The sequence below is a fragment of the Nycticebus coucang genome, chromosome 22 (assembly GCF_027406575.1).
Source record: "Nycticebus coucang isolate mNycCou1 chromosome 22, mNycCou1.pri, whole genome shotgun sequence".
In the NCBI taxonomy this organism is placed as follows: domain Eukaryota; kingdom Metazoa; phylum Chordata; class Mammalia; order Primates; family Lorisidae; genus Nycticebus; species Nycticebus coucang.
The window spans coordinates 25,790,028-25,810,274 of NC_069801.1; the positions used below are offsets into that span (position 1 = coordinate 25,790,028).

The following is a 20,247-nucleotide window of genomic DNA, read 5'->3' on the forward strand; positions in this document are numbered from 1 at the left end:
CAGTGGGACGCGGCCCTGCACCTGCGCATGCTCGGGAGCGGCGCCGACTAATGACGCACTGCGCAGGCGCGCGGCGGAGGCCGTTAAGGACCAAGATGGATCGCGAGTTGTTGATTCGGAAGGTGTCGGCCCTGCAGGTGGGGGCGGGAGAAAAGAGCTCAGGATTCATGGGGTCTGGTAGTGGGACCTGCAGCAAGATGAAGCTATCACGTTCAGTCCCTTACGCTTACCAGCCTCGGGAGATACCGATCCTCCCTCGCCGCGTTGCAGAAAGCTGTCCCGTACTCCCACCACACGCTCACACGGCATCAGGGAAATAGCTGGAAGGGTCTTAAAATCAGGAGGGGAATCCAGACCAGCATCCTCCGTTGAACCCCCACGTCCCTTGTCTTTTTCCTGTGGCTGTGTCCCCTCTTGCAGTCATGGGGATGACCTCCCGAGGAGAATCCCCCTCCCTTACAGCGATAAAGAACTGTTTTCCCCGCGTTCTCCACACCAGGCCTGTGTCCGGGGCTTTTTGGTCCGACGCCAGTTCCAGAGCCTGCGAGCTGAATATGAGGCGATTGTACGAGAGATTGAAGGCGACCCTGTTAGGATTCAGTGGACCAAGGGATGGATTCCCAGGCCCCAATTTCTCCCAGAGGTAGTACAGGCCCAGAGAGGGAAGGGAAGGGAAGGGAAGGAGGGACTTGGGCAGGGTAGGACCCACCAGTCTTGCTGACAGGATTTTTTCCTTGGAAGAAGCAGCAGACTCACCACCTCACACCCTAATCCTTAATCCTCACAATCCTGCCTGCTAGATTATGGTGCTCAGATACTTGGAAGGGTTTAACCGTGAGGTGCTCTCACACCTCTAATTTCTCAGAAGGCAAAATCCTATGGGACTTGGAAAGTAGAAAAGAGGGTATCAAATCTACAGCAAGAACTGAGGAGCCGCTTCTCATGTAAAGAGGCTGAGAGAGAGGCCATCTGGGAGGAGATGGTGTTCAAGAAGTCAGGAGAGAGCTCAGCAAACCCAGGAAATCTCTGCCGAGGTGATGGCCCCTGGCTTCAGACTGACTGGAGCAGGAAAACCAGCCAGGAAGAAATTGGAGACATGATAAGGATGAAGAACCCAGGTATCTCTTTGCCAAGATCAGGGCAAGCCCTTGACCTTCTCTTGCCCTCAATCTCCCCATCTGAAAAGTGAAAAGTTTGCACTATATAAGCTTCTTCCCTCTCCATTTTCCCTCTGCCTGGTTGGGAGCACTACATGGTTGGGCAGTGGGGGGGGGGGGTTTGCTGGGGTCTAGCCCTTAAGGCTTTCTCCCTCCTTTCTTCCCTCCTTCACAGCCACAGGTCCAGGACTGCTTCACAGCCAGCCTCAGCTTCAGGAGCTCCAATACCACCGCAGCCACTTGGCCATGGAACTGCTATGGCTGCAACAGGCCATCAATAGCCGTAAGGAGGTAGGCACTAACTTGGAGCTCTTTCTGAACATTAGGACTAACAGTGGGGGTCTATACACAGGCCTGCCTGGTACACCTGTCTTTTCTCTCCCCTCAACAGTACCTGATGCTCAAGCAAACACTGAGATCCCCAGAAACAGGTCAGACCAGAGACAAGCCCTGCCTGCACCCAGACCATGGAGGACAGGTCTGTGACAGTGATCAGTCACAAGCAAACCCATCACTAAAGGACCAGTTCTACAGAGACAAGACCACTGGAGAGCTAGACCATGCGGATGACTCCTGCCAGAGGGTCAAATCACCCCACAAATCTTCAGAAAGTCTGTCCCCTACACAAAAACTAGCTAGAGCTAAGTGTAGGGAAACATGCTATAGGAGGGCTAGACCACAGTTTTCTATGCCATCAGACAGCCAGGCTGTGGAGGACAGGTTCGCCAAAGAGCCAGACAATGGAGTACAGCTACAGAGGAAACTCCTGGAGGACCAGACCCCTGGATGCCTCAAACCTAGGGACCACTGTTCCAGGAAGGCCAGGACACAACTTCATATACTCTGTGAGGACCCAGATATTGAGAAGTTTCCTAGAGGGCTAGATTACAAAGAGCCTGAATACCAAACAGCCAGGCCACAAGAGTTGGGCCTCTCAGAAGACCATATAAGTTTGGAGGGGACCTTGGCAGAGCCAGAGCATAGTAGCTTGCATCTTTGGAGGACTAAACCACCCAAAGGCCAAAACCCCCATGATAGACACTCCAGTAATGGAACCTCTGATGAGCCTAGTCATGAAGGATGTAAAAACCAAAGGACTACCATGGAGATCAAGGCCTCCTGAGAACCCTTTTTCCACAGAGTCAGACCATATAGGAGAGGACCAGGTTCCAAAGGGGTGTGCTGTGAAAGGACCATGAAGGAGGCGCCTGTGGCTCAGTCGGTAAGGCGCCGGCCCCATATACCGAGGGTGGCGGGTTCAAACCCGGCCCCGGCCAAACTGCAACCAAAAAAAAAAATAGCCGGGCATTGTGGCGAGTGCCTGTAGTCCCAGCTGCTCGGGAGGCTGAGGCAGGAGAATCGCTTAAGCCCAGGAGTTGGAGGTTGCTGTGAGCCGTGTGAGGCCACGGCACTCTACCAAGGGCCATAAAGTGAGACTCTGTCTCTACAAAAAAAAAAAAAAAAAGAAAGGACCATGAAGATGGGATCTCATCCTATCACCCTGGTACCAGCTCTACCTCCTGCTACTGCCCTGGCGATCAGTGGTTAGTGGTTAGCCAAGAGAAACTGGAGCAGAGAGTTGGCATAAGTACAGGGAGAAAGACGAAGAATAGTCTTTCATCCTTTCATCTTCTGCCTATGGCTCAATCCAAATTTCTGGATAAGGAGTTATCTGGGGCTTATCACACAACATTTGCTGGAGGAAAACAAAAGAGTCACCTGGGGGAAGTGGAGTGGGAGGCTTGATGGAGAATAAAGATTTTTTTTCCTGGATTCTAAATTTGGCTGTTTACTTCTGTTGCCTTTGGTTAGGACAGACTCTTGCCTTCCTGTTCACTTCCTTGACCCAGAGCCAACTGGAAGCCATGGCCCAGGGGCTGATCTAGATCTAGCCATCCTCCTTGGGTAACAGCCCCCACAGCTGACTCTCTTTGAGCTCAGCCCTTGGGCTTTAGTGTAGCAAGGAGGCTCTGGAGAGTATTGGAACATCTGGGTTTAAGGATGTTCTCTGCCAGTCCTTTTCTCACTGAGCCCAAAGATTTTTTTTTTTTTTTTGTAGAGACAGAGTTTCACTTTATGGCCCTGGGTAGAGTGCCGTGGCATCACACAGCTCACAGCAACCTCCAACTCCTGGGCTTAAGCAATTCTCTTGCCTCAGCCTCCCAAGCAGCTGGGATTACAGGCGCCAGCCACAATTCCCAGCTATTTTTTTTTTTTGTTGCAGTTCGGCCGGGGCCGGGTTTGAACCCGCCACCCTCGGTATATGGGGCCGGCGCCTTACCGACTGAGCCACAGGTGCCGCCCAAGCCCAAAGATCTTTTAGGGTATATTTACCTGGCAGGGGAGATACCATGATTACGAAGGTGGTTTTCCCAGGGCGAGGCTTATCCATTGCACTCCGGATGTGCTGACCCCTGCGATTTCCCCAAATGTGGGAAACTCGACTGCATAATTTGTGGTAGTGGGGGACTGCGTTCGCGCTTTCCCCTAAGGGAAAAAAAAAAAAAAGATCTTTTAGGGTCTTTTTTTTTTTTTTTCTTGAGACAGAGTCTCACTCTGTCAACCCAGCTGGAGTGCATTGGCTTCATCATAGCTCACAGCAACCTGAAATTCTTAGGTTAAAGTGATCCTCCTACCTCAGCCTCCTGAGTAGCTGGGACTACAGATGCACATTACCACACCCAGTTATTTATTTTTTTTAGTAGAGATGGGGTCTTGCTCTTGGCTCAGGCTGGTCTCAAACTCCTGCCTGTCCTCAAGTGATCCTCCTGCCTCAGTCTCCCAGAATGCTAGGATTACAGGTGTGAGCCACTGTGCCCACCTGGTCTTTTTCATGTAATCATCATACCTGGCCTATAGAGAAGCTCCATCCAGGACAGATTCGATGGACCTTGAATATAAATTCTCTTGCCAGAAAGTCCCTTTGCCTTCCTGGGAGAGAGGGCAGGACTCCACTTGTGATTGGCACCACTCCCAGCCCTGCCTTGGTTGCCTGGCAATAGCTTTGCGTCTCTGACTTGAGGATACACCATGGCAGGTAGTAATCCAACGGCCAAGAAGATAGTAGTGTACCGGAACGGGGACCCCTTCTTCCCAGGCTCTCGGCTGGTGGTGACTCGGCGCCGCTTCCCCACCATGGAAGCCTTCCTCTGTGAGGTGACATCAGCTGTGCAGGCCCCACTGGCTGTGCGTGCTCTCTACACACCTTGTCACGGCCACCCTGTTACCGACCTGGCAGACTTGCAGAATGGAGGGCAGTATGTGGCTGCTGGTTTTGAACGATTCCACAAGCTGCAGTGAGTGGACTGGGACTTGGCCAAAGACCTGGGGAGGGCAGTAACTGCAACAACAACGGTGGCATTCAGTGCTTACTGTGTAGGCACCAGGGATTTCGTACATTTTCTCGCTTAACCCTAAGAATGGGGTGGTTTTAGTTACAGGGGCAAACAGACCGAAAACCTGCCTAACATTACACAATAAATAGTTGAGCTGCAATTCAAATCAAATTCTCTCTGGTATTAACGCTTATATCCAGGACAGCCAGTACCAGCTTGTCTCCCTCCAGATTGAGCCCCTTCTAAAACAGCGGTTCTTACCTGTGGGTTGCAACCTACAGGAACTGTATTAAAGGGCGGTGGCATTAGGAAGGTTGAGAACCAGTGTTCTAAAAGATCTTTTCAGGGTGGTGCCTGTGGCTCAGTCAGTAGGGCGCCGGCCCCATATACCGAGGGTGGTGGGTTCAAACCCAGCCCCGGCTGAACTGCAACCAAAAAATAGCCGGGTGTTGTGGCAGGCGCCTGTAGTCCCAGCTACTCGGGAGGCTGAGGCAAGAGAATCGCCTAAGCCCAGGAGTTGGAGGTTGCTGTGAGCTGTGTGAGGCCATGGCACTCTACCGAGGGCCATAAAGTGAGACTCTGTTTCTACAAAAAAAAAAAAAAAAAAAAACAATAGGATGCGTAATGCACTGGTTTCTCTTGACTTTTAATCTTATAGTTTATATTAAGACCCCAGTCTGGGCGGCGCCTGTGGCTCAAAGTGGTAGGGCGCCGGTCCCATATGCCGGAGGTGGCAGGTTCATACCCAGCCCTGGCCAAAACCCACAAAAAAAAAAAAAATTAATAAAAAAAAAAAACAACATTAAAGACCCCAGTCTGGATTTCCAGACTGATTAGCACCTGAGGGATCCTAATGCAGGTTCAAGTGCCAGAATCCAGACTGGGCGTGGTGCTTCATACCTATAATCCTAGTACTCAGAGGGGCTGAGGCCAGCAGATCCTTTAAGGTCAGGAATTCAAAACCAGACAGAGCAAGAGTGAGACCCCCATCTTTACTAAAAAATAAAAATATTAGTCAGACATTGTGGTGGGCACCCATAGCCCAGTTACTTGGGAGGCTGAGGTAAGAAGATTGCTTGAACCCAACAGTTTGAGGTTGCTGTGAGCTATGACACTACTGTACTCTACTGAGGGTGACACAATGAGACACTATCTAAAAAAAAAAAGCGCCAGTATCTGTTTCTGAGACAACAGACTATTTCAATGGGGAGGGATACCTGACGAACTGCACCCCCGCCCCATACACAGTCAAGCTACCAGACTGCTGAGGCCTCAGGCTCCCCCAAGATGACCTGTGACCTATCTGTCATTACAGCTATTTGACCCCTGGAGAGACGAATTCACAGGGGAAGAGCAGCAGACTGCAAGTGAGTCCAGGGAGGATGTCCCCAGCCCCTCTGCCTTCCCACCTCTCCTGGGATTACCCCCAGTTTGGTCTGGGAAGGGAAAGGCCCTGGAAGCAGCAGGACCCATCAGTTCTGTAGGGGGCATTCCTCATACCCCCTTTGGAACCAGCCCCTATTTTTCCTGGGGTGCAGGATTTTTTTTTTTTTTTTTTGTGGTTTTTGGCCAGGGCTAGGTTTGAACCCACCACCTCCAGCATATGGGACCAGCGCCCTACTCCTTGAGCCACAGGCGCCACCAGGGGGGTACGGGATTTTAAGACACTCCCTTGCTTCTGTTCCAGTCTTTCACTACTTATTTATTTGGAGACAGAGCATCAAGCTGTCGCCCTGGGTAGAGTGCCATGGTGTCACAGCTCACAGCAACCTCCAACTCCTGGGCTTAAGCGATTCTCTTGCCTCACCCTCCCAAGAAGCTGGGACCACAGGCGCCCGCCACAATGCCCAGCTAGTTTTTGGTTCTAGTTGTCATTGTTTGGCAGGCCCTAGATTCAAACCCGCCAGCTCTACTGTATGTGGCTGGCACCTTAGCTGCTTGAACTACAGGCACCGAGCTAGTCTTTCACTTTAATCTCCAGACTGTGGTCCCGAAGGAAAAGATGAAGTTGTGAAACACAGGCAGGGGCAGGGGATATGACTCAGGGAATGTAAAAGAACCCTTTGGTGAAATGTCTCATTCTTCCTTCCCCCTCTCCTGCCCCACATACTTTGGATTGACCCACCCTTAACCAAAGGCCTCAACTCTCTCCTGATTTGGATTTCAGGGTCTTCCCATGACTTGCCGCCTGCGTGATGGGGCCGTTGAACAGTGGCTGCCTACAGGTGTCCCCTGCTGTATCCAGTGAGTGGCAATATCGGGAGCAAGGATATAAATTTTTGTTTCATTGACACCAAGAAAATGGCAGTGGGTTTGTTCCAGGAGCCCCTGGTTGAGTATTAAAAGTCCAACATGCTTGCCGGGCGCGGTGGCTCACGCCTGTAATCCCAGCACTGTGGGAGGCTGAGGAGGGAAAATCGCTTGAGCTCAGGAGTTCTGACTCGCCTGAGCGACAGTGAGACCCCGACTCGTGAAAAAAATGGAAAAACCCAGCCGGGCGCTGCGGTGAGCGCCTGTAATCCCAGCAGCTTCCGGAGGCTGAGGCAGCGGGGTGCCCGCAGCCCGAGTCTGAGGTTGTGGTGAGCTACCACGCCCACTGCACTCTGCTCAGGGGCATAGGGTGGGACCCTGTCTCAACAACAACAACAAAAAAGTCCAACATGCTTGATAGGTGAAATATTTCCTGGACCATCTGCTGGCCCCTGTGCCATCCTTCTCCCACATTTAGGAAGTCCTTGGACCCTCCCACTTACCAGGCTGCCCTCTTGTCTCAGTGTGTTCAGGAATGGGGACCTGATAAGTCCCCCATTTAGTCTGAAGCTGTCCCGGGCTGCCAGCCAGGACTGGGACACCATGTTGAAGCTCCTGACTGAGAAGGCCCAGTTGCCAAGTGGGCCTGTGTGCAAGTGAGTATGACCTGGGGAGGTCCAAAAGTCCCCAAAGAGTGATTGGTTTTAGCTATTTCTGAGGATGAGAAGGCAAAAGGAAAGCATCCTCCCATACATGCTCCTCCTATACCACAAGGAGAGGCCCCTCCAGCCCAGCTCTCGGAGGCAGGGTAGAGCCTAGGCGACTGGAGCCTGGAGGGCCAGAGGCCAGAGGGTACTTGCAATAGCTACACCCATCCCCTCAAACTCTGCTGAACATAAAGAGGCATCTTGTCCATAGGCTTTTGCCTGCCCACTTCTCTCCCAGACTCTGCACTCTGGAGGGGCTCACAGTGTCAGCAGGGGAAACTCTGGTGAGTGGCCATTACTATGTAGCGGTTGGAGAGGAAGACTTCAAGGCCTTGCCCTATCTGGAGCTGCTGGTACCCAGCCCCTCCCTACCCAGGGGCTGCTGGTATGTACATAGGAGGTGGGGGTGACAGGTGAAAGCAGAGAAGCCATGCTCTGGGGCTGTGTGCTTTGACTCTGTGCCCCCTGCAAGCCTCTTCTCCTGTCATTGTAGGCACCCTCCAGGCCCAAAGTCCAGGCCCCACGGGCAGGGGGTAGGTGATACAGGGGATTATTGGGGTGAAAGGAAGGGGAGTGACTGGATGACGATGCTTCCAGCTCAGGTTCTGACCTTATTTCACTGCATTCCCTTAATAATCTTGTGAAAGATATCTCCATTTTGCAGAGGTAGAAACTGAAGCTCAAAGGAGTGACGTGATATGTTCAGGGTGACACAGTTATTAAGTGGCAGGGACCAGGCCAGAATGCTGATCTGATCTGTAGGGCATAATGCTGTCTTGCTAGGTTGACTGCTGGGGGAGAGAACTGGCACATGTGGCATAGCAGGGCCAGGCGAATTTGTTCTAGGCCTAAGCCCTTCCAAGTGATGAGCCAGTGTGCATGAGGGTGGGGGCAGGGGCACACAGTCTGGTTTCATTTGGCATCTATGACGGCAGGTTCCAGCTGCTCTGTCCTGGATGAGGCAGCCTGGTGGGAAGAAGCAGGGAGGTAGGAGGCAGGCTGAGAGGATGTATGCCATTTCCTTTTTCAAGCTCTCACAGGCATTGGGGCACTCTGAAGCCTGAACTGGGGAGTAGGGAAGCTAAGAACAGCCAGCAACTGGTATTCAATCCCAGTGTCTCTTCTATAGACCCGTGGTCACAGGGTCCAGGCAACCCAGCCCTCTCCAAAGAAACCAAGCCCAACTGAGCCGTCTGCTTTCTATGCTAGACCCCAGCAGGACTTTCAGCCAAGACACATGCTCCCCACTCTCTTATTCCCATCAGGTGAGGGGCCCCTGGGGCCCAGCCCTTCTTAGCCACCCTTTGACAGTGATATGGGATGGTCCCTGCTGTTGCTGAGGATGTCTGTGAGGGCAGAATGCCTAAGCAAAGAGCTGGCCATGACTTCAGCACAACTGTCTCCTACTCCCCCATCTGCATATCCAGTCTCTTGCTGCTTCATGGAGACTGTCATATGAAAAGAAACACGTGAAAAGGGTAGTGCTTAACTCAAAGTGGTGGGACTTCAGGGGTAGGACTTAGAAGGGTTGGACCTGGGGCCAAAGGCAGCCTTTCAGCTTCCTTCTATCCTTGAAGGTAGTGGGGAATTTGAAACAAGGCTGGGGGAAGGGAAAGGACTGATAGAGGTCAAGGCAAAGAAGGCTGAGGGCTCCTCAGGCTGGGCATCAGCCAATGTTGCCTCCTTCATTAGGAGTTAAAGGAATGTATGGGGCTTCCCACCCAAGGCATGAGATAGCAGGGGCCCAGGAAGTAGCAGATGATGAAGACACCCAGACAGAAGAGCCATTGGATCAGGTGAGCCATTGGGTCAGGAAGTAGTTTTTCTTTTTTTTTGAGACAGTCTCACTATGTTGCCCTCGGTAGAGTACCATGGCGTCACAGCTCACAGCAATCTCAAACTCTTGGGTTTAAGTGATTTTCTTGCCTCAGCCTCCTGAGTAGCTGGGACTAAGGCGCCTGCCACAATGGCCAGCTATTTTTTGGTTGCACTTGTCATTGTTGTTTAGCAGGCCTGGGCCGGGCTCAAACTGGCTAGCCTCAGTGTATGTGGCTGGCACCCTACTCACTAAACTATGGGCGCTGAGCTGGGAAGCAGCATTTTGGGATGGGAGGAATTCCCAGCAAGAAACTGGCAGCCCTGGGCCCCCCAGAATGGTTCTCCCCCACTTGTGACTGACTGTACCCAGCTCTCCTCAGAGCCCAACTTCCTACTTTGGTAAACAAGGAAGCAGTTCCTTTTTTTTTTTTTTGGCCGGGGCTGGGCTTGAACCCGCCACCTCCGGCATATGGGACCGGCGCCCTACCCGTTGAGCCACAGGCGCCGCCCAAGGAAGCAGTTCCTAATTTCTCAAGTCTCTCCCTTTCCTGGGGTCAGAGACCTGACTGAGGCTGAAGGCTGGACATACTCATGGTTCCATTCTGTATGGCTTCCCATCTCCTCCAGAGGGCAGCAGAGGTAGAGGAAGAGGCCTTGGCCCTGGAAAACCAGCCTGGGGCAGGGGCTGCAACCTCAGCCTCAGTCCCTGCTCTGTCATCTTGAGAGCCAGCAGCTCCAGACTGGAACTGCAGCCACCTTTTGTCCTCAGCTTCCAGAAGCCTGTCCCTGAGGAGGCAGCGCCTTCTGGGGCTCACAGGGTACACTGTAGCCTCCTCAGCCTCTCCCAATTTTTATTTGCTCTTAAACCCATGGCCCTGTCTTTTTTTCCTGAGAAGAACAGCCCTAACTGGGGAGGCTACTTCCTTATGGGGCATGGGAGCAGGTTTGACACAATAAATGAATACTTACTAACCTGTGTGTTTACTAGTTTTATTGAAGGCTGCCACTTGCCAGTGTTGTGCTGGGTGCCACAATTAGGCAGTGCTGGGGCTCAGAGTTGTCTACTTGTTTAAAAGGGACTGGAAGCGAGGATTTCTTTCTTTTTTTTTTTTTTTTTTTGAGATAGAGTCTCACTATGTCACCCTCGGTAGAGTGCCATGGTGGTGTCATAGCTCACAGCAACCTCAAACTCTTAGGCTTAAGCAATTCTTTTGCCTCAGCCTCCCAAGTAGCTGGGACTACAGGCGCCCGCCTCAACGCCCAGCTATTTTTTTGTTATAGTTGTCATTTTGTTTAGCAGGTCCAGGCCGGGTTCAAACCTGCCAGCCCCAGTGTATGTGGCTGGCACTTTAACTACTGAGCTATGGGCGCTGAGCTGTGGCAGCCAGGATTTCTGCCCACCTCACGGGGGGATAGGTCAGGCTGATGGAAACCTCCTCTCTTACCTTTGCCACTCTGATGCAATTCTTCCCCTAGTCCCTCCCCTCAGCCAGCTATATCAGTGATTAAGCCCTAGAGCAGGCGTCCTCAAACTTTTTCAACAGGGGGCCAATTCACTGTCCCTCTATAGTTAGAGGGCCGAACTATAGTTAAAAAAAAACAAAACAAAACTATGAACAAATTCCTATGCATACTGCATGTATCTTATTTTGAAGTAAAAAACAAAATGGGAACAAATACAGTTCACACTGCTTCATGTGGCCCGTGGGCCACAGTTTGAGGACACCTGCCCTAGAGGCCTCCAGTTTGCATTTCTGGTTCAAAGACTGCCGCTGGCCCTTTCTAGGCAGCTGAGGTTCTACAGTCTATTGGACCTGCTGCCCTGATAGTCCAGATCAGGCCATGGTCACGATGGCTGGGCTGGGTGCCTGAGATGACAACAGAAGAAAGCTGCTGAGTGTGAAGGTTGCTGAGAGTGAGCATAAAGTCTCCTGTGCAAATCCCAGCAGCAGAACACCATTTGAAGGTTATAAAAACCTTTCATTCTTGTTCTCTTCTTGTGATCCACGAGGTAGCTATTGTCCCTTCAAAGAGGGAAGTGCTAGGTCCATGTATTTGCTGTAGGCACCTCACAGGCGAGGGGGTTCCTGAAGATAGCAGAGCTGGAGGTAGGAGTCAATCTAGTTGAAGGGTAGACAGTTTCCCCTGGGTCTTGCTCACTGAGCTTGTGATGCAAAGTGTAATTCCTGTCACAGTGAGCACCATGCCAGCAACTGCTCCTGGATAATGGGCAGAGATCAAGGGACCCTGACCCCAGCCATGCCATTCAGCTGGTACAGGGCTGGGGGAAGGGCTCAAATGGAGTCTGGTCCCGATTCCTCCTCAATCTCTGCCTCCCCAGATAGCCCAGGGGAAGGAAACCCTAATAGTCACAAAGAAGTAGGAAAGAGGGAGGCAGATGGGAAAAGGCCATCTTCTCACCTGTCCCTGGGAAATAGGCTCTAGGAAAGAACTAACCATGCGATGTCAAAGTCCAAATAGCTGTGGCCCGTACTGGCAGTAGCCTGACTTACCTTTTCCACCAACATCTTCTCCAAGGACCTTGCCAACAATCAGTGTGAAGACAATGGCCAGAGAGTTACAGATAGGCACAGCTAAGGTCAGATCTGGGTGGTCAGAATGAGAAGAATCCCTGAGATACTTTTTATCCTTGAGATAAAAAGCCTTTCTAGGGGCTTGATGCCCGTAGCTCAGTGTTTAGGGTGCTGGCCACATACACCAGGGCTGGTGGGTTCGAACAGGCCCAGGCCTGCTAAACAACAATGACAACTACAACAAAAAAATAGCCGGGCGTTGTGGTGGGTGCCTGTAGTCCCAGCTACTTGGGAGGCGGAGGCAAGAGAATCCCTTAAGCCCAAGAGTTTGAGGTTGCTGTGAACTGTGATGCCATCGCACTCTACCTAGGGTGACATAATGAGACACTGTCTGAAAAAAAGGGCAGCACCCATAACTCAGTCGGCAGGGTGACAGCCACATACACCAAGGGTGTCGGGTTCAAACCCAGCCCGGGCCAGCTAAACACTGCAACAACAAAAAAATAGCCGGGCATTGGGGGGACACCTGTAGTCCCAGCTACTTGGGAGACTGAGGCAAGAGAATGACTTCAGTCCAAGAGTTGGAGGTTGCTGTGAGCTATGACGCCATGGCATTCTAGGGAAGGTGTCATAGTGAGACTCTGCCTCAAAAAAAAACCCCCAAGGTCTACTGACGCCAAAGCCTGAGCCCTTATTGAACTAAATAGATGTGGAGAAACATCAGTTAAAGCACTTTTAGTGTTAGCTCATGCTCAGACCTCACAAAATTAAAGAAAAGGGTGCAAAAAAATGCCAGAAGTAGGATGGACACCTGTTCAGGACACTGGGCTGGGCCTCTGGTAGAGGTCACCATAGTTCAGGATTTGTTCCTTTCCTTAGTTGTGAAGCTCCAAGGAACTGACTTCAATAAGCAAACTTGCTTGGCGCTGGTGGCTCAAGCGGCTAAGGCGCCAGCCACATACACCTGAACTAGCAGGTTCTAATCTAGCCCGGGCCCACCAAACAACGATGGCTGCAACCAAAAAAAAAAAAAAAATAGCAGGGCGTTGTGGTTGGATGCCTGTAATCCCAGCTACTTGGGAGGCAGAGGCAGGAGAATCGCTTGAGCTCAGGAGTTGGAGGTTGCTGTGAGCTGTGATGCCACAGTACTCTACCCAGGGTGACAGCTTGAGGCTCTGTCTCAAAAAAAAAAAAAAAAAAAAGGCCAGACAAGGTAGCTCACACCTGTAATCCTAGCACTCTGGAAGGCCGAGATGGGTGGATTGCTGGAGGTCAGGAGTTTGAAACCACCCTGAGCAAGAGCAAGATCCTGTCTTTAAAAGCAGCCAGGCATTGTGACTGGCGCCTGTAGTCCCAGCTACTTGGGAGACTGAGCCAAGAGGATCACTTGAGCCCAAGAGTTGGAGGTTGCTGTGAGGTATGATGCCATGCACTCTAATGAAGGCAACATAGTAAGACTCTATCTCAAAAAAAATAAATAAATAAAAGGCTTGGCGCCTGTGCCTGAGCTGGCGGGTTCTGATCCAGCCCAGGCCTGCCAAACAACAATGATGGCTGCAACCAAAAAATAGCCGGGCGTTGTGGCAGGTGCCTGTAGTCCCAGCTACTTGGGAGGCAGAGGCAGGAGACTTGCTTGAGCCCAGAAGTTGGAGGTTGCTGTGAGCTGTGATACCACTGCACTTTACCCAGGGCGACAGCTTGAGGCTCTGTCTCAAAAAAAAAAAGATAGGGCGGCGACTGTGGCTCAGTGAGTAGGGCACCAGCCCCACATACTGAGGGTGGTGGGTTCAAACCTGACCCCGGCCAAACTGCAACAAGAAAATAGCTGAGCATTATGGCAAGTGCCTGTAGTCTCAGCTACTCGGGAGGCTGAGGCAAGAGAATCACCCAAGAGCTGGAGGTTGCTGTGAGCTGGGACGCCACAGCACTCTACCGAGGGTAACAAAGTGAGACTCTGTCTCTAAAAAAAAAAAAAAAGAAAGAAAGAAAAAAAATTAAAACTAAAAATAGAAAAATTAGCTGGGCATTGTGTAGCTGCCTGCAGTCCCAGCTACTTGGGAGGCTGAGGCAGGAGAATCACCTGAACCCAAAAGTCTGAAATTGCTGTGAGCTATGACACCATGGTACTTTAGCCTGGACAACAGAGTGAGACTACATTAAAAAAAAATAAAGGTGGGGCGGTGCCTGTGGTTCAAAGGGGTAGGGCGCTGGTCTCATATGCCAGAGGTGGCAGGTTCAAACCCAGCCCTGACCAAGAACCACAAAAATAAATCAATAAATAAATAAATTTAAAAAAAATAAAATAAAATAAAGGTTGCGCCTATGGCTCAAGGAGTAGGGCGCCAGCCCCATATACTAGAGGTAGCAGGTTCAAACCCGGCCCCAGCCAAAAACTGCAACAATAACAACAAAAATAAATAAAAGGTGAAAAAAAAAAAATTAGGGCGGCACCTGTGGCTCAAAGGAGTAGGGCGCCAGCCCCATATACCACAGGTGGTGGGTTCAAACCCAGCCCCGGCCAAAAACTGCAAAAAAAAAATAAAAATAAAAATAAATGGCTCGGCGCTTGTGGCTCAAGCAGCTAAGGTGCCAGCCACATACACCTGAGCTGGCGGGTTTGAATCCAGCCTGCGCCCGCCACACAACAATGACGGCTGCAACCAAAAAGTAGCCAGGTGCTGTGGTGGGCGCCTGTAGTCCCAACTACTTGGGAGGCGGAGGCAGGAGAATCGCTTGAGCCCAGGAGTTGGAGGTTGCTGTGAGCGGTGATGCCACAATACTCTACCCAGGGCAAAAGCTTGAGCTCTGTCTCAAAAAAAAAATAATAGGGCAGCGCCTGTGGCTCAAGGAGTAGGGCGCCGGTCCCATATGCCGGAGGTGGCAGGTTCAAACCCAGCCCCAGCCAAAAAAACCACACACACACACACAAAATAAATAATAATAAAAATAAATATATATATACACACACACATAAATAAATAAATAATAAAAAAGGGTCACACATACAAAAAGAGACTAATGGATAAATCAGAGGCTGAGTTACTAGTTTATAAAAAAAAAAAAAAAATTCTGCCTCAGTCTCTGAATAGCTGAGACTTTTTTTTTTTTTTTTTTTGGCCGGGGCTAGGTTTGAACCCGCCACCTCTGGCATATGGGACCGGTGCCCTACTCCTTGAGCCACAGGCACCGTCTTTTTTTTTTTTTTTTTTTTTCTTAATAGCTGAGACTTTTAACTACCAGGCAGAGCAGGATGCTCATGTTGGCTTCTTGGCACATTCTTTCCCAGCACTCTCTGGCCTCATCTGCTTCTGGCAGAAAAGGAGAAAACAGTTCCGTCCTTTCCTGCTCCTGAGGTCTCAGCATGGCTGCCATTACCAATCCAAGAAATGGACACAATACTCCTACCTACACAGAGCTGCTGCTGCTTTTTTTTTTTTTTAGAGACAGAGTCTCACTTTTTTGCCCTCAGTAGAGTGCTGTGGCCTCACAGCTTACAGCAACCTCCAACTCTTGAGCTTAGGTGATTCTCCTGCCTCAGCCTCCTGAGTAGCTGGGACTACAGGTGCCCACCACAATACCTGGCTATTTTTTTGTTGCGGTTTGGCTGGGGCAGGGTTTGAATCCGCCACCCTTGGTATATGGGGCCGGTGCCCTACCCACTGTGCCACAGGCGCCGCCCCAGAGTTTTTTTATTTGTTTGTTTTTTTTAATTAAGAGACGGAGTCTTGGCTGGGTTAGAGTGCCATGGTCTCAGCCTAACTCACAGTAATCTTAAAGACTTGGTTTCAAGTGATATTCTTGCCTCAGTCTCTTGAGTAGCTGGGAATACAGGCACTCCCCACTACAGCCGGCTAATTTTTCTACTTATTTTCTATTTCATTTCATTCCTTTATTTTGTCACCCTGGGTAGAGTCCTGTGGCATCGTAGCTCACAGCAACCTCAAACTCTGGGCTCAAGCAATTCTCTTGCCTCAGCCTCCTGAGTAGCTGAGACTACAGGAGCCTACCACTATGCTCGGCTATTTTTAGAGATGGGGTCTTGCTCTAGCTCAGGCTGATCTCAAACCTGTGAGCTCAAGTGATCTGACCAGCTCCACCTCCCAGAGTGCTGGGATTACAGGTGTGAGCCACCGCTCCCAGCCTACATTTATAAATATTTTGTAAAATTTTGGGGGGAAACCCTCTGGATGCTTCTCATAGTTTGAATTTAATCCTCACAATTCTATGAAACCAACTGTATAATGTAAAACCAAGACTGGAATGAGTCTTGCTCAAGGTTAGGCAGGCAGCACAGAGTGGAAGCAAGAATGCCAAAGCCAGCACTTGGTGCAGCAAAATGGACCTTCCATCTTCTTCTGCTGCCCAAGACTGTCAGGTTTAAACCAACCCCAATGCCTGGCAATATACCAGCCCACTGTGTCCCTACTGCTCAGAAAAGAGACCAAGGAGCCAGAAGGAAGCAGAGGCAGCTCTCTCTCACTGATGGGAACAAGGTGTTTCAGATTCCCTCCCACAATGACTCTTTCAGGTAGCCTCCACCACTAGGCAGAGAAGTTCCAAGCCAGAGACCCACCTGTTGATGCCAAGGTGAGGTAGTAGAGAAGGGAGCCACACTGGTTGAGGACAAAGGGCATCAGGTACTAGAAACAGGAGAAAACTTCAGTCAGTGTGATTCCTTAACTGAGCAGCACTGTCTTCCTTGAACTTCTAGCATATACCTTTCCTTGCAGGGAGGGATGGTTATAAAGACTCACGGAACATTAAGCCCTCTGACAAGAACCCTTTCAGGGCAAAGACAGAAACAGACTGAGCTCCATGCTTTTGCCCTAACATCCCCTCCTCAGTCTCCCAGTTCCCATCCTGTAAGACCTTTGAGAAAGACAATGTCACCTCTTCCAAGACTTCTGGAAATCCCCCAGTTCTAGTCTCCCTTCTGTGAACTAGCACAGCACTTTATCTGAACCTCTCTTACAGCCCTTAGCCCTGAGAAGTAGCTGTGTCTATGTCTTGTCTTTCCCACTACCCTAGATTGGCAGCAGTTTTCCATATCCTTTTTTATCCTCCCCGTACCCAAGGCCAATTTAAGCCTCAAACCCTCCTTCTGAAAAGGGCCAAAATAGCTGCCTTGGCCAGGTGTGGTGGCCCACACTTATAATCCCAGAACTTTAGGAGGCTGAAGTGGGAGGATTCTTGAGGCCACCAGTTCAAACCAGCCTGGGCAATATAGTGAGGCCTCATCTTTACTAAATCAAGGAAAATTAGTGGGCATGGTAGCACATGCCTATAGTGTCAGCTACTTGGGAGGCTGAGGAAGGAGGATCATTTGAGTCCAGGAGGGGTTTTTTTTTTGTTTGTTTGTTTCTTGGTTTTTTTTTTTTTTTTTTTGTAGAGACAGAGTTTCACTTTATGGCCCTTAGTAGAGTGCCATGGCATCATACAGCTCACAGCAACCTCCAACTCCTGCGCTTAAGCGATTCTCTTGCCTCAGCCTCCCAAGTAGCTGGGACTACAGGCGCCTGCCACAACGCCTGGCTATTTTTTGGTTGCAGTTCAGCCGGGGCCGGGTTTGAACCCGCCACCCTCCGTATAGGGGGCCGGTGCCTTACCGACTAAGCCACAGGCGCCGCCCTGTTTGTTTGTTTCTTGAGACAGACTTTTATTTTATCGCCCTCAGTAGAGTGCTGTGGTGTCATAGCTCACAGCAACCTCCAGCTCCTGTGCTTAGGTGATTCTCTTGCCTCAGCCTCTCAAGTAGCCGGGACTATAGGCACCCGCCACAACACCTGGCTATTTTTTGATTGCAGTTGTCATTGTTGTTTTAGCAGGCCCCAGCTGGGCTCAAACCCACCAGCCTCCGTGTATGTGGCTGACTCCCTACCCACTAAGCTACTAAGGCTGACCCTACCCAGCTATTTTTAGATAGGGATCTCACTCTTGCTCAGGCTGGTCTCAAATTCCTGAGTACAGGCAATCCACCCACCCTGGCCTCCCAGAGTTCTAGGATTACCAGGCATGAGCCACCATGCTCAACAAGTCCAGGAGTTTGAGGCTATAATGAACTATGATGCTACCTACCACAGCACTCCAGCCACGGAAACTGAACAAGACCCTGCCTCTTAAAAACAATATAAAAAACCAGTTTCTGGGCGGCGCCTGTAGCTCAGTGAGTAGGGTGCCGGCCCCATATGCTGAGGGTGGCGGGTTCAAACTCAGCCCCTGCCAAACTGCAACAAAAAAATAGCTGGGTGTTGTGGCGGGCGCCTGTAGTCCCAGCTGCTCGGGAGGCTGAGGCAAGAGAATCGCATTAAGTCCAAGAGTTAGAGGTTGCTGTGAGCCATGTGACGTCATTGCACTCTACTGGAGGGCGGTACAGTGAGACTTTGTCTCTACAAAAAAAAAAAAAAAAAAACAGTTGCTATATATAATTGAAGGGAATCACAATAATAGCAGCTATAGGTTGAGCACTTATGTCTAGACCCAATGCTAAGTGTTTTGTTTTGTTTTGTTTTGTTTTTAAGAGACAGAGTCTCACTTTGTCGCCCTTGGTAGAGTACCATGACGTCACAGCTCACAGCAACCTCCAGCTCTTGGGCTTAGGTGATTCTTTTGCCTCAGCCTCCCTATTAGCTGGGACTACAGGCGCCCACCACAATGCCTGGCTATTTTTTGTTGCAGTTTGGCCGGGTTTGAACCCGGCACCCTTGGTATATGGGGCTGGCGCCCTACTCACTGAGCCACAGGTGCCACCCTTCTTCTTCTTCTTTTTTTTTTTTTGAGACAGAGTCTCAAGCTGTGGCCCTGAGTAGAGTGCCATGGCATCACAGCTCATGGCAACCTCAAACTCTTGGGCTTAAGAGATTCTCTTGCCTCAGTCTCCCATGTAGCTGGGACTAAAGGTGCCTGCCACAACACCTGGCTAATTTTTTTGTTGTTTTTGTCCTTGTTTTAGCAGGTCCGGGCCAGGTTCGAACCTGCCAGCTTAGGTGTATGTGGCTGGCACCATAACCACTGAGGTACGGGTGCTGCCCTTTTTTTCTTTTTTAGAGACAAGGTCTTGCTTGTTATGTTGCCCAGTCAAGAGTGCAGTAGTGTGGGCGGTGCCTGTGGCTCAGTGCACAAACTGCAACAAAAAAATAGCCCGGTGGGGCAGTGCCTGTGGCTCAGTGGGTAAGGCGCCGGCCCCTATACCGAGGGTGGTGGGTTCAAACCCAGCCCCGGCCAAAATGCAACCAAAAAATAGCCGGGCGTTCTGGCGGGCACCTGTAGTCCCAGCTTCTCGGGAGGCTGAGGCAAGAGAATCGCTTAAGCCCAGGAGTTGGAGGTTGCTGTGAGCTGTGTGAGGCCACAGCACTCTACCCAGGGCCATAAAGTCAGACTCTGTCTCTACAAAAAAAAAAAAAAAAAATAGCCGGGTGTTGTGGAGGGCGCCTGTCCCAGCTACTCGGGAGGCTGAGGCAGGAGAATCGCCTAAGCCCAGGAGTTGGAGGTTGCTGTGAGCTGTGTAATGCCACGGCACTCTGCCGAGGGCAATAAAGTGAGACTGTCTCTACAAAAAAAAAAAAAAAAAAAAGAGTGCAGTGGTGTGATCACATGTCACTGAAGACTGCAACTCCTGGGCTCACATGATCCTCCTTCCTCAGTCTCCCAAGTAGCTGGGACTACATGCCTGAGCCGTCTCACCGGGCCCAATGTTGAGAGTTTTATGTGCCTCTCCTCACTTAATTCTCACCATCGCCCTATAAGATGGTTATCGTTATAATTTCCATGTTACACATGATGAAACTGAGGCTAAAGGAGGACAAAAGTTTCTGTTGAGGAAGTAGTGGGATCCAGATTCTGATCCAGACTTTTGACTCTAGATACCAAATTTTTAGCGGCTACTCCCCAAAGAAAGAGGCCTTTCACAAACGCACCTCAATATTCAAGAAGAGAGTCTTCATCTCCTGCAGCAACTGCCAGGCCCAGGTTGGCTCACGAACCTGCTGCAGGCCTGCAGAGGCCCGCTTCAGCAATGGCTGAGTGCCGCCCCACAGAGCAGCCACCAGTACGAGAGCTAGCACCTGCCCTGAATGCAGATGGATGATTCCAGGTTATCCTGACCTCCAACCCCAAACGGCCGCCCGCCCGGCCCAGCCCTTCTCTGTCCCCGCAGGTCCCACTTGGTCCTCCCCTGGCCTCCTAGTCCCCGCTAGCCGCCCTCGGCTCTCTCCTTCGCTTTCCGGCGTCCCAGCTGAGATTAGCCGATAGGACATGCCCGGGAGGCCGGGGATATGAATCCCGGAGTCTGGGTTCTGGGGTAGGAAGTGGGGTCCGGGGTGGCAGGTGGAGGCGGAGTAAGAAATGATTTCCCAGCCAGGGTCGCAAAATCCATGGAGGGGCGGGACAGGATACCCACCTAGAGACGCCGCCATGGCAACGCCTCTTCCTTCTACTTCCGGGAACAAGG

The 20,247-nt window shown here is 50.9% G+C and overlaps 3 protein-coding genes and 1 non-coding gene across 4 annotated transcripts; 3 read left to right on the forward strand and 1 right to left on the reverse strand.

Moving 5' to 3' along the window:
• The first annotated feature begins 50 nt into the window (after window positions 1-50).
• On the forward strand, window positions 51-2,352 carry IQCC (IQ motif containing C). The gene is made up of 5 exons (XM_053575583.1): window positions 51-137; window positions 500-643; window positions 866-1,118; window positions 1,333-1,448; window positions 1,549-2,352. The coding sequence occupies exons 1-5, from the start codon at window positions 51-53 to the stop codon at window positions 2,278-2,280; spliced, it is 1,332 nt and encodes a 443-aa protein (XP_053431558.1). The 3' UTR covers window positions 2,281-2,352.
• A 1,131-nt stretch (window positions 2,353-3,483) lies between these two features.
• On the forward strand, window positions 3,484-3,647 carry LOC128575710 (U1 spliceosomal RNA). Its single transcript, XR_008377121.1, has one exon. It is a non-coding gene; the product is annotated as a U1 spliceosomal RNA (small nuclear RNA).
• Window positions 3,648-4,180: 533 nt separating this feature from the next.
• On the forward strand, window positions 4,181-10,867 carry DCDC2B (doublecortin domain containing 2B). The gene is made up of 9 exons (XM_053575589.1): window positions 4,181-4,453; window positions 5,808-5,859; window positions 6,660-6,736; window positions 7,267-7,398; window positions 7,688-7,834; window positions 7,943-7,982; window positions 8,579-8,714; window positions 9,142-9,245; window positions 9,895-10,867. Exons 1-9 carry the CDS (start codon window positions 4,188-4,190, stop codon window positions 9,988-9,990), a joined length of 1,050 nt encoding a protein of 349 aa, XP_053431564.1. The 5' UTR covers window positions 4,181-4,187; the 3' UTR covers window positions 9,991-10,867.
• A 54-nt stretch (window positions 10,868-10,921) lies between these two features.
• TMEM234 (transmembrane protein 234) lies at window positions 10,922-20,237 on the reverse strand. The gene is made up of 5 exons (XM_053575588.1): window positions 20,197-20,237; window positions 19,715-19,866; window positions 16,375-16,441; window positions 11,781-11,873; window positions 10,922-11,486 (listed from the first exon to the last, which is right to left on the reverse strand). The coding sequence occupies exons 1-5, from the start codon at window positions 20,210-20,212 to the stop codon at window positions 11,383-11,385; spliced, it is 432 nt and encodes a 143-aa protein (XP_053431563.1). The 5' UTR covers window positions 20,213-20,237; the 3' UTR covers window positions 10,922-11,382.
• Window positions 20,238-20,247: the final 10 nt, after the last annotated feature.

Excerpts from the sequence above, each read along its gene's own strand:
- IQCC (XM_053575583.1), top strand. The coding sequence starts at position 51 with ATGACGCACTGCGCAGGCGCGCGGCGGAGGCCGTTAAGGACCAAGATG. Across the intron at positions 644-865 it reads GGCCCCAATTTCTCCCAGAG|AAGGCAAAATCCTATGGGAC; the intron begins GTAGTACAGGCC and ends CTAATTTCTCAG. Across the intron at positions 1,449-1,548 it reads CCATCAATAGCCGTAAGGAG|TACCTGATGCTCAAGCAAAC; the intron begins GTAGGCACTAAC and ends TCCCCTCAACAG.
- DCDC2B (XM_053575589.1), top strand. The coding sequence starts at position 4,188 with ATGGCAGGTAGTAATCCAACGGCCAAGAAGATAGTAGTGTACCGGAAC. Across the intron at positions 7,399-7,687 it reads CCAAGTGGGCCTGTGTGCAA|ACTCTGCACTCTGGAGGGGC; the intron begins GTGAGTATGACC and ends CTTCTCTCCCAG. Across the intron at positions 9,246-9,894 it reads CAGAAGAGCCATTGGATCAG|AGGGCAGCAGAGGTAGAGGA; the intron begins GTGAGCCATTGG and ends CATCTCCTCCAG.
- TMEM234 (XM_053575588.1), bottom strand. Across the intron at positions 11,874-16,374 it reads CCTCACCTTGGCATCAACAG|ATCTGACCTTAGCTGTGCCT; the intron begins GTGGGTCTCTGG and ends CTGACCACCCAG. Across the intron at positions 11,487-11,780 it reads AGAAGATGTTGGTGGAAAAG|GAGCAGTTGCTGGCATGGTG; the intron begins GTAAGTCAGGCT and ends CCCATTATCCAG.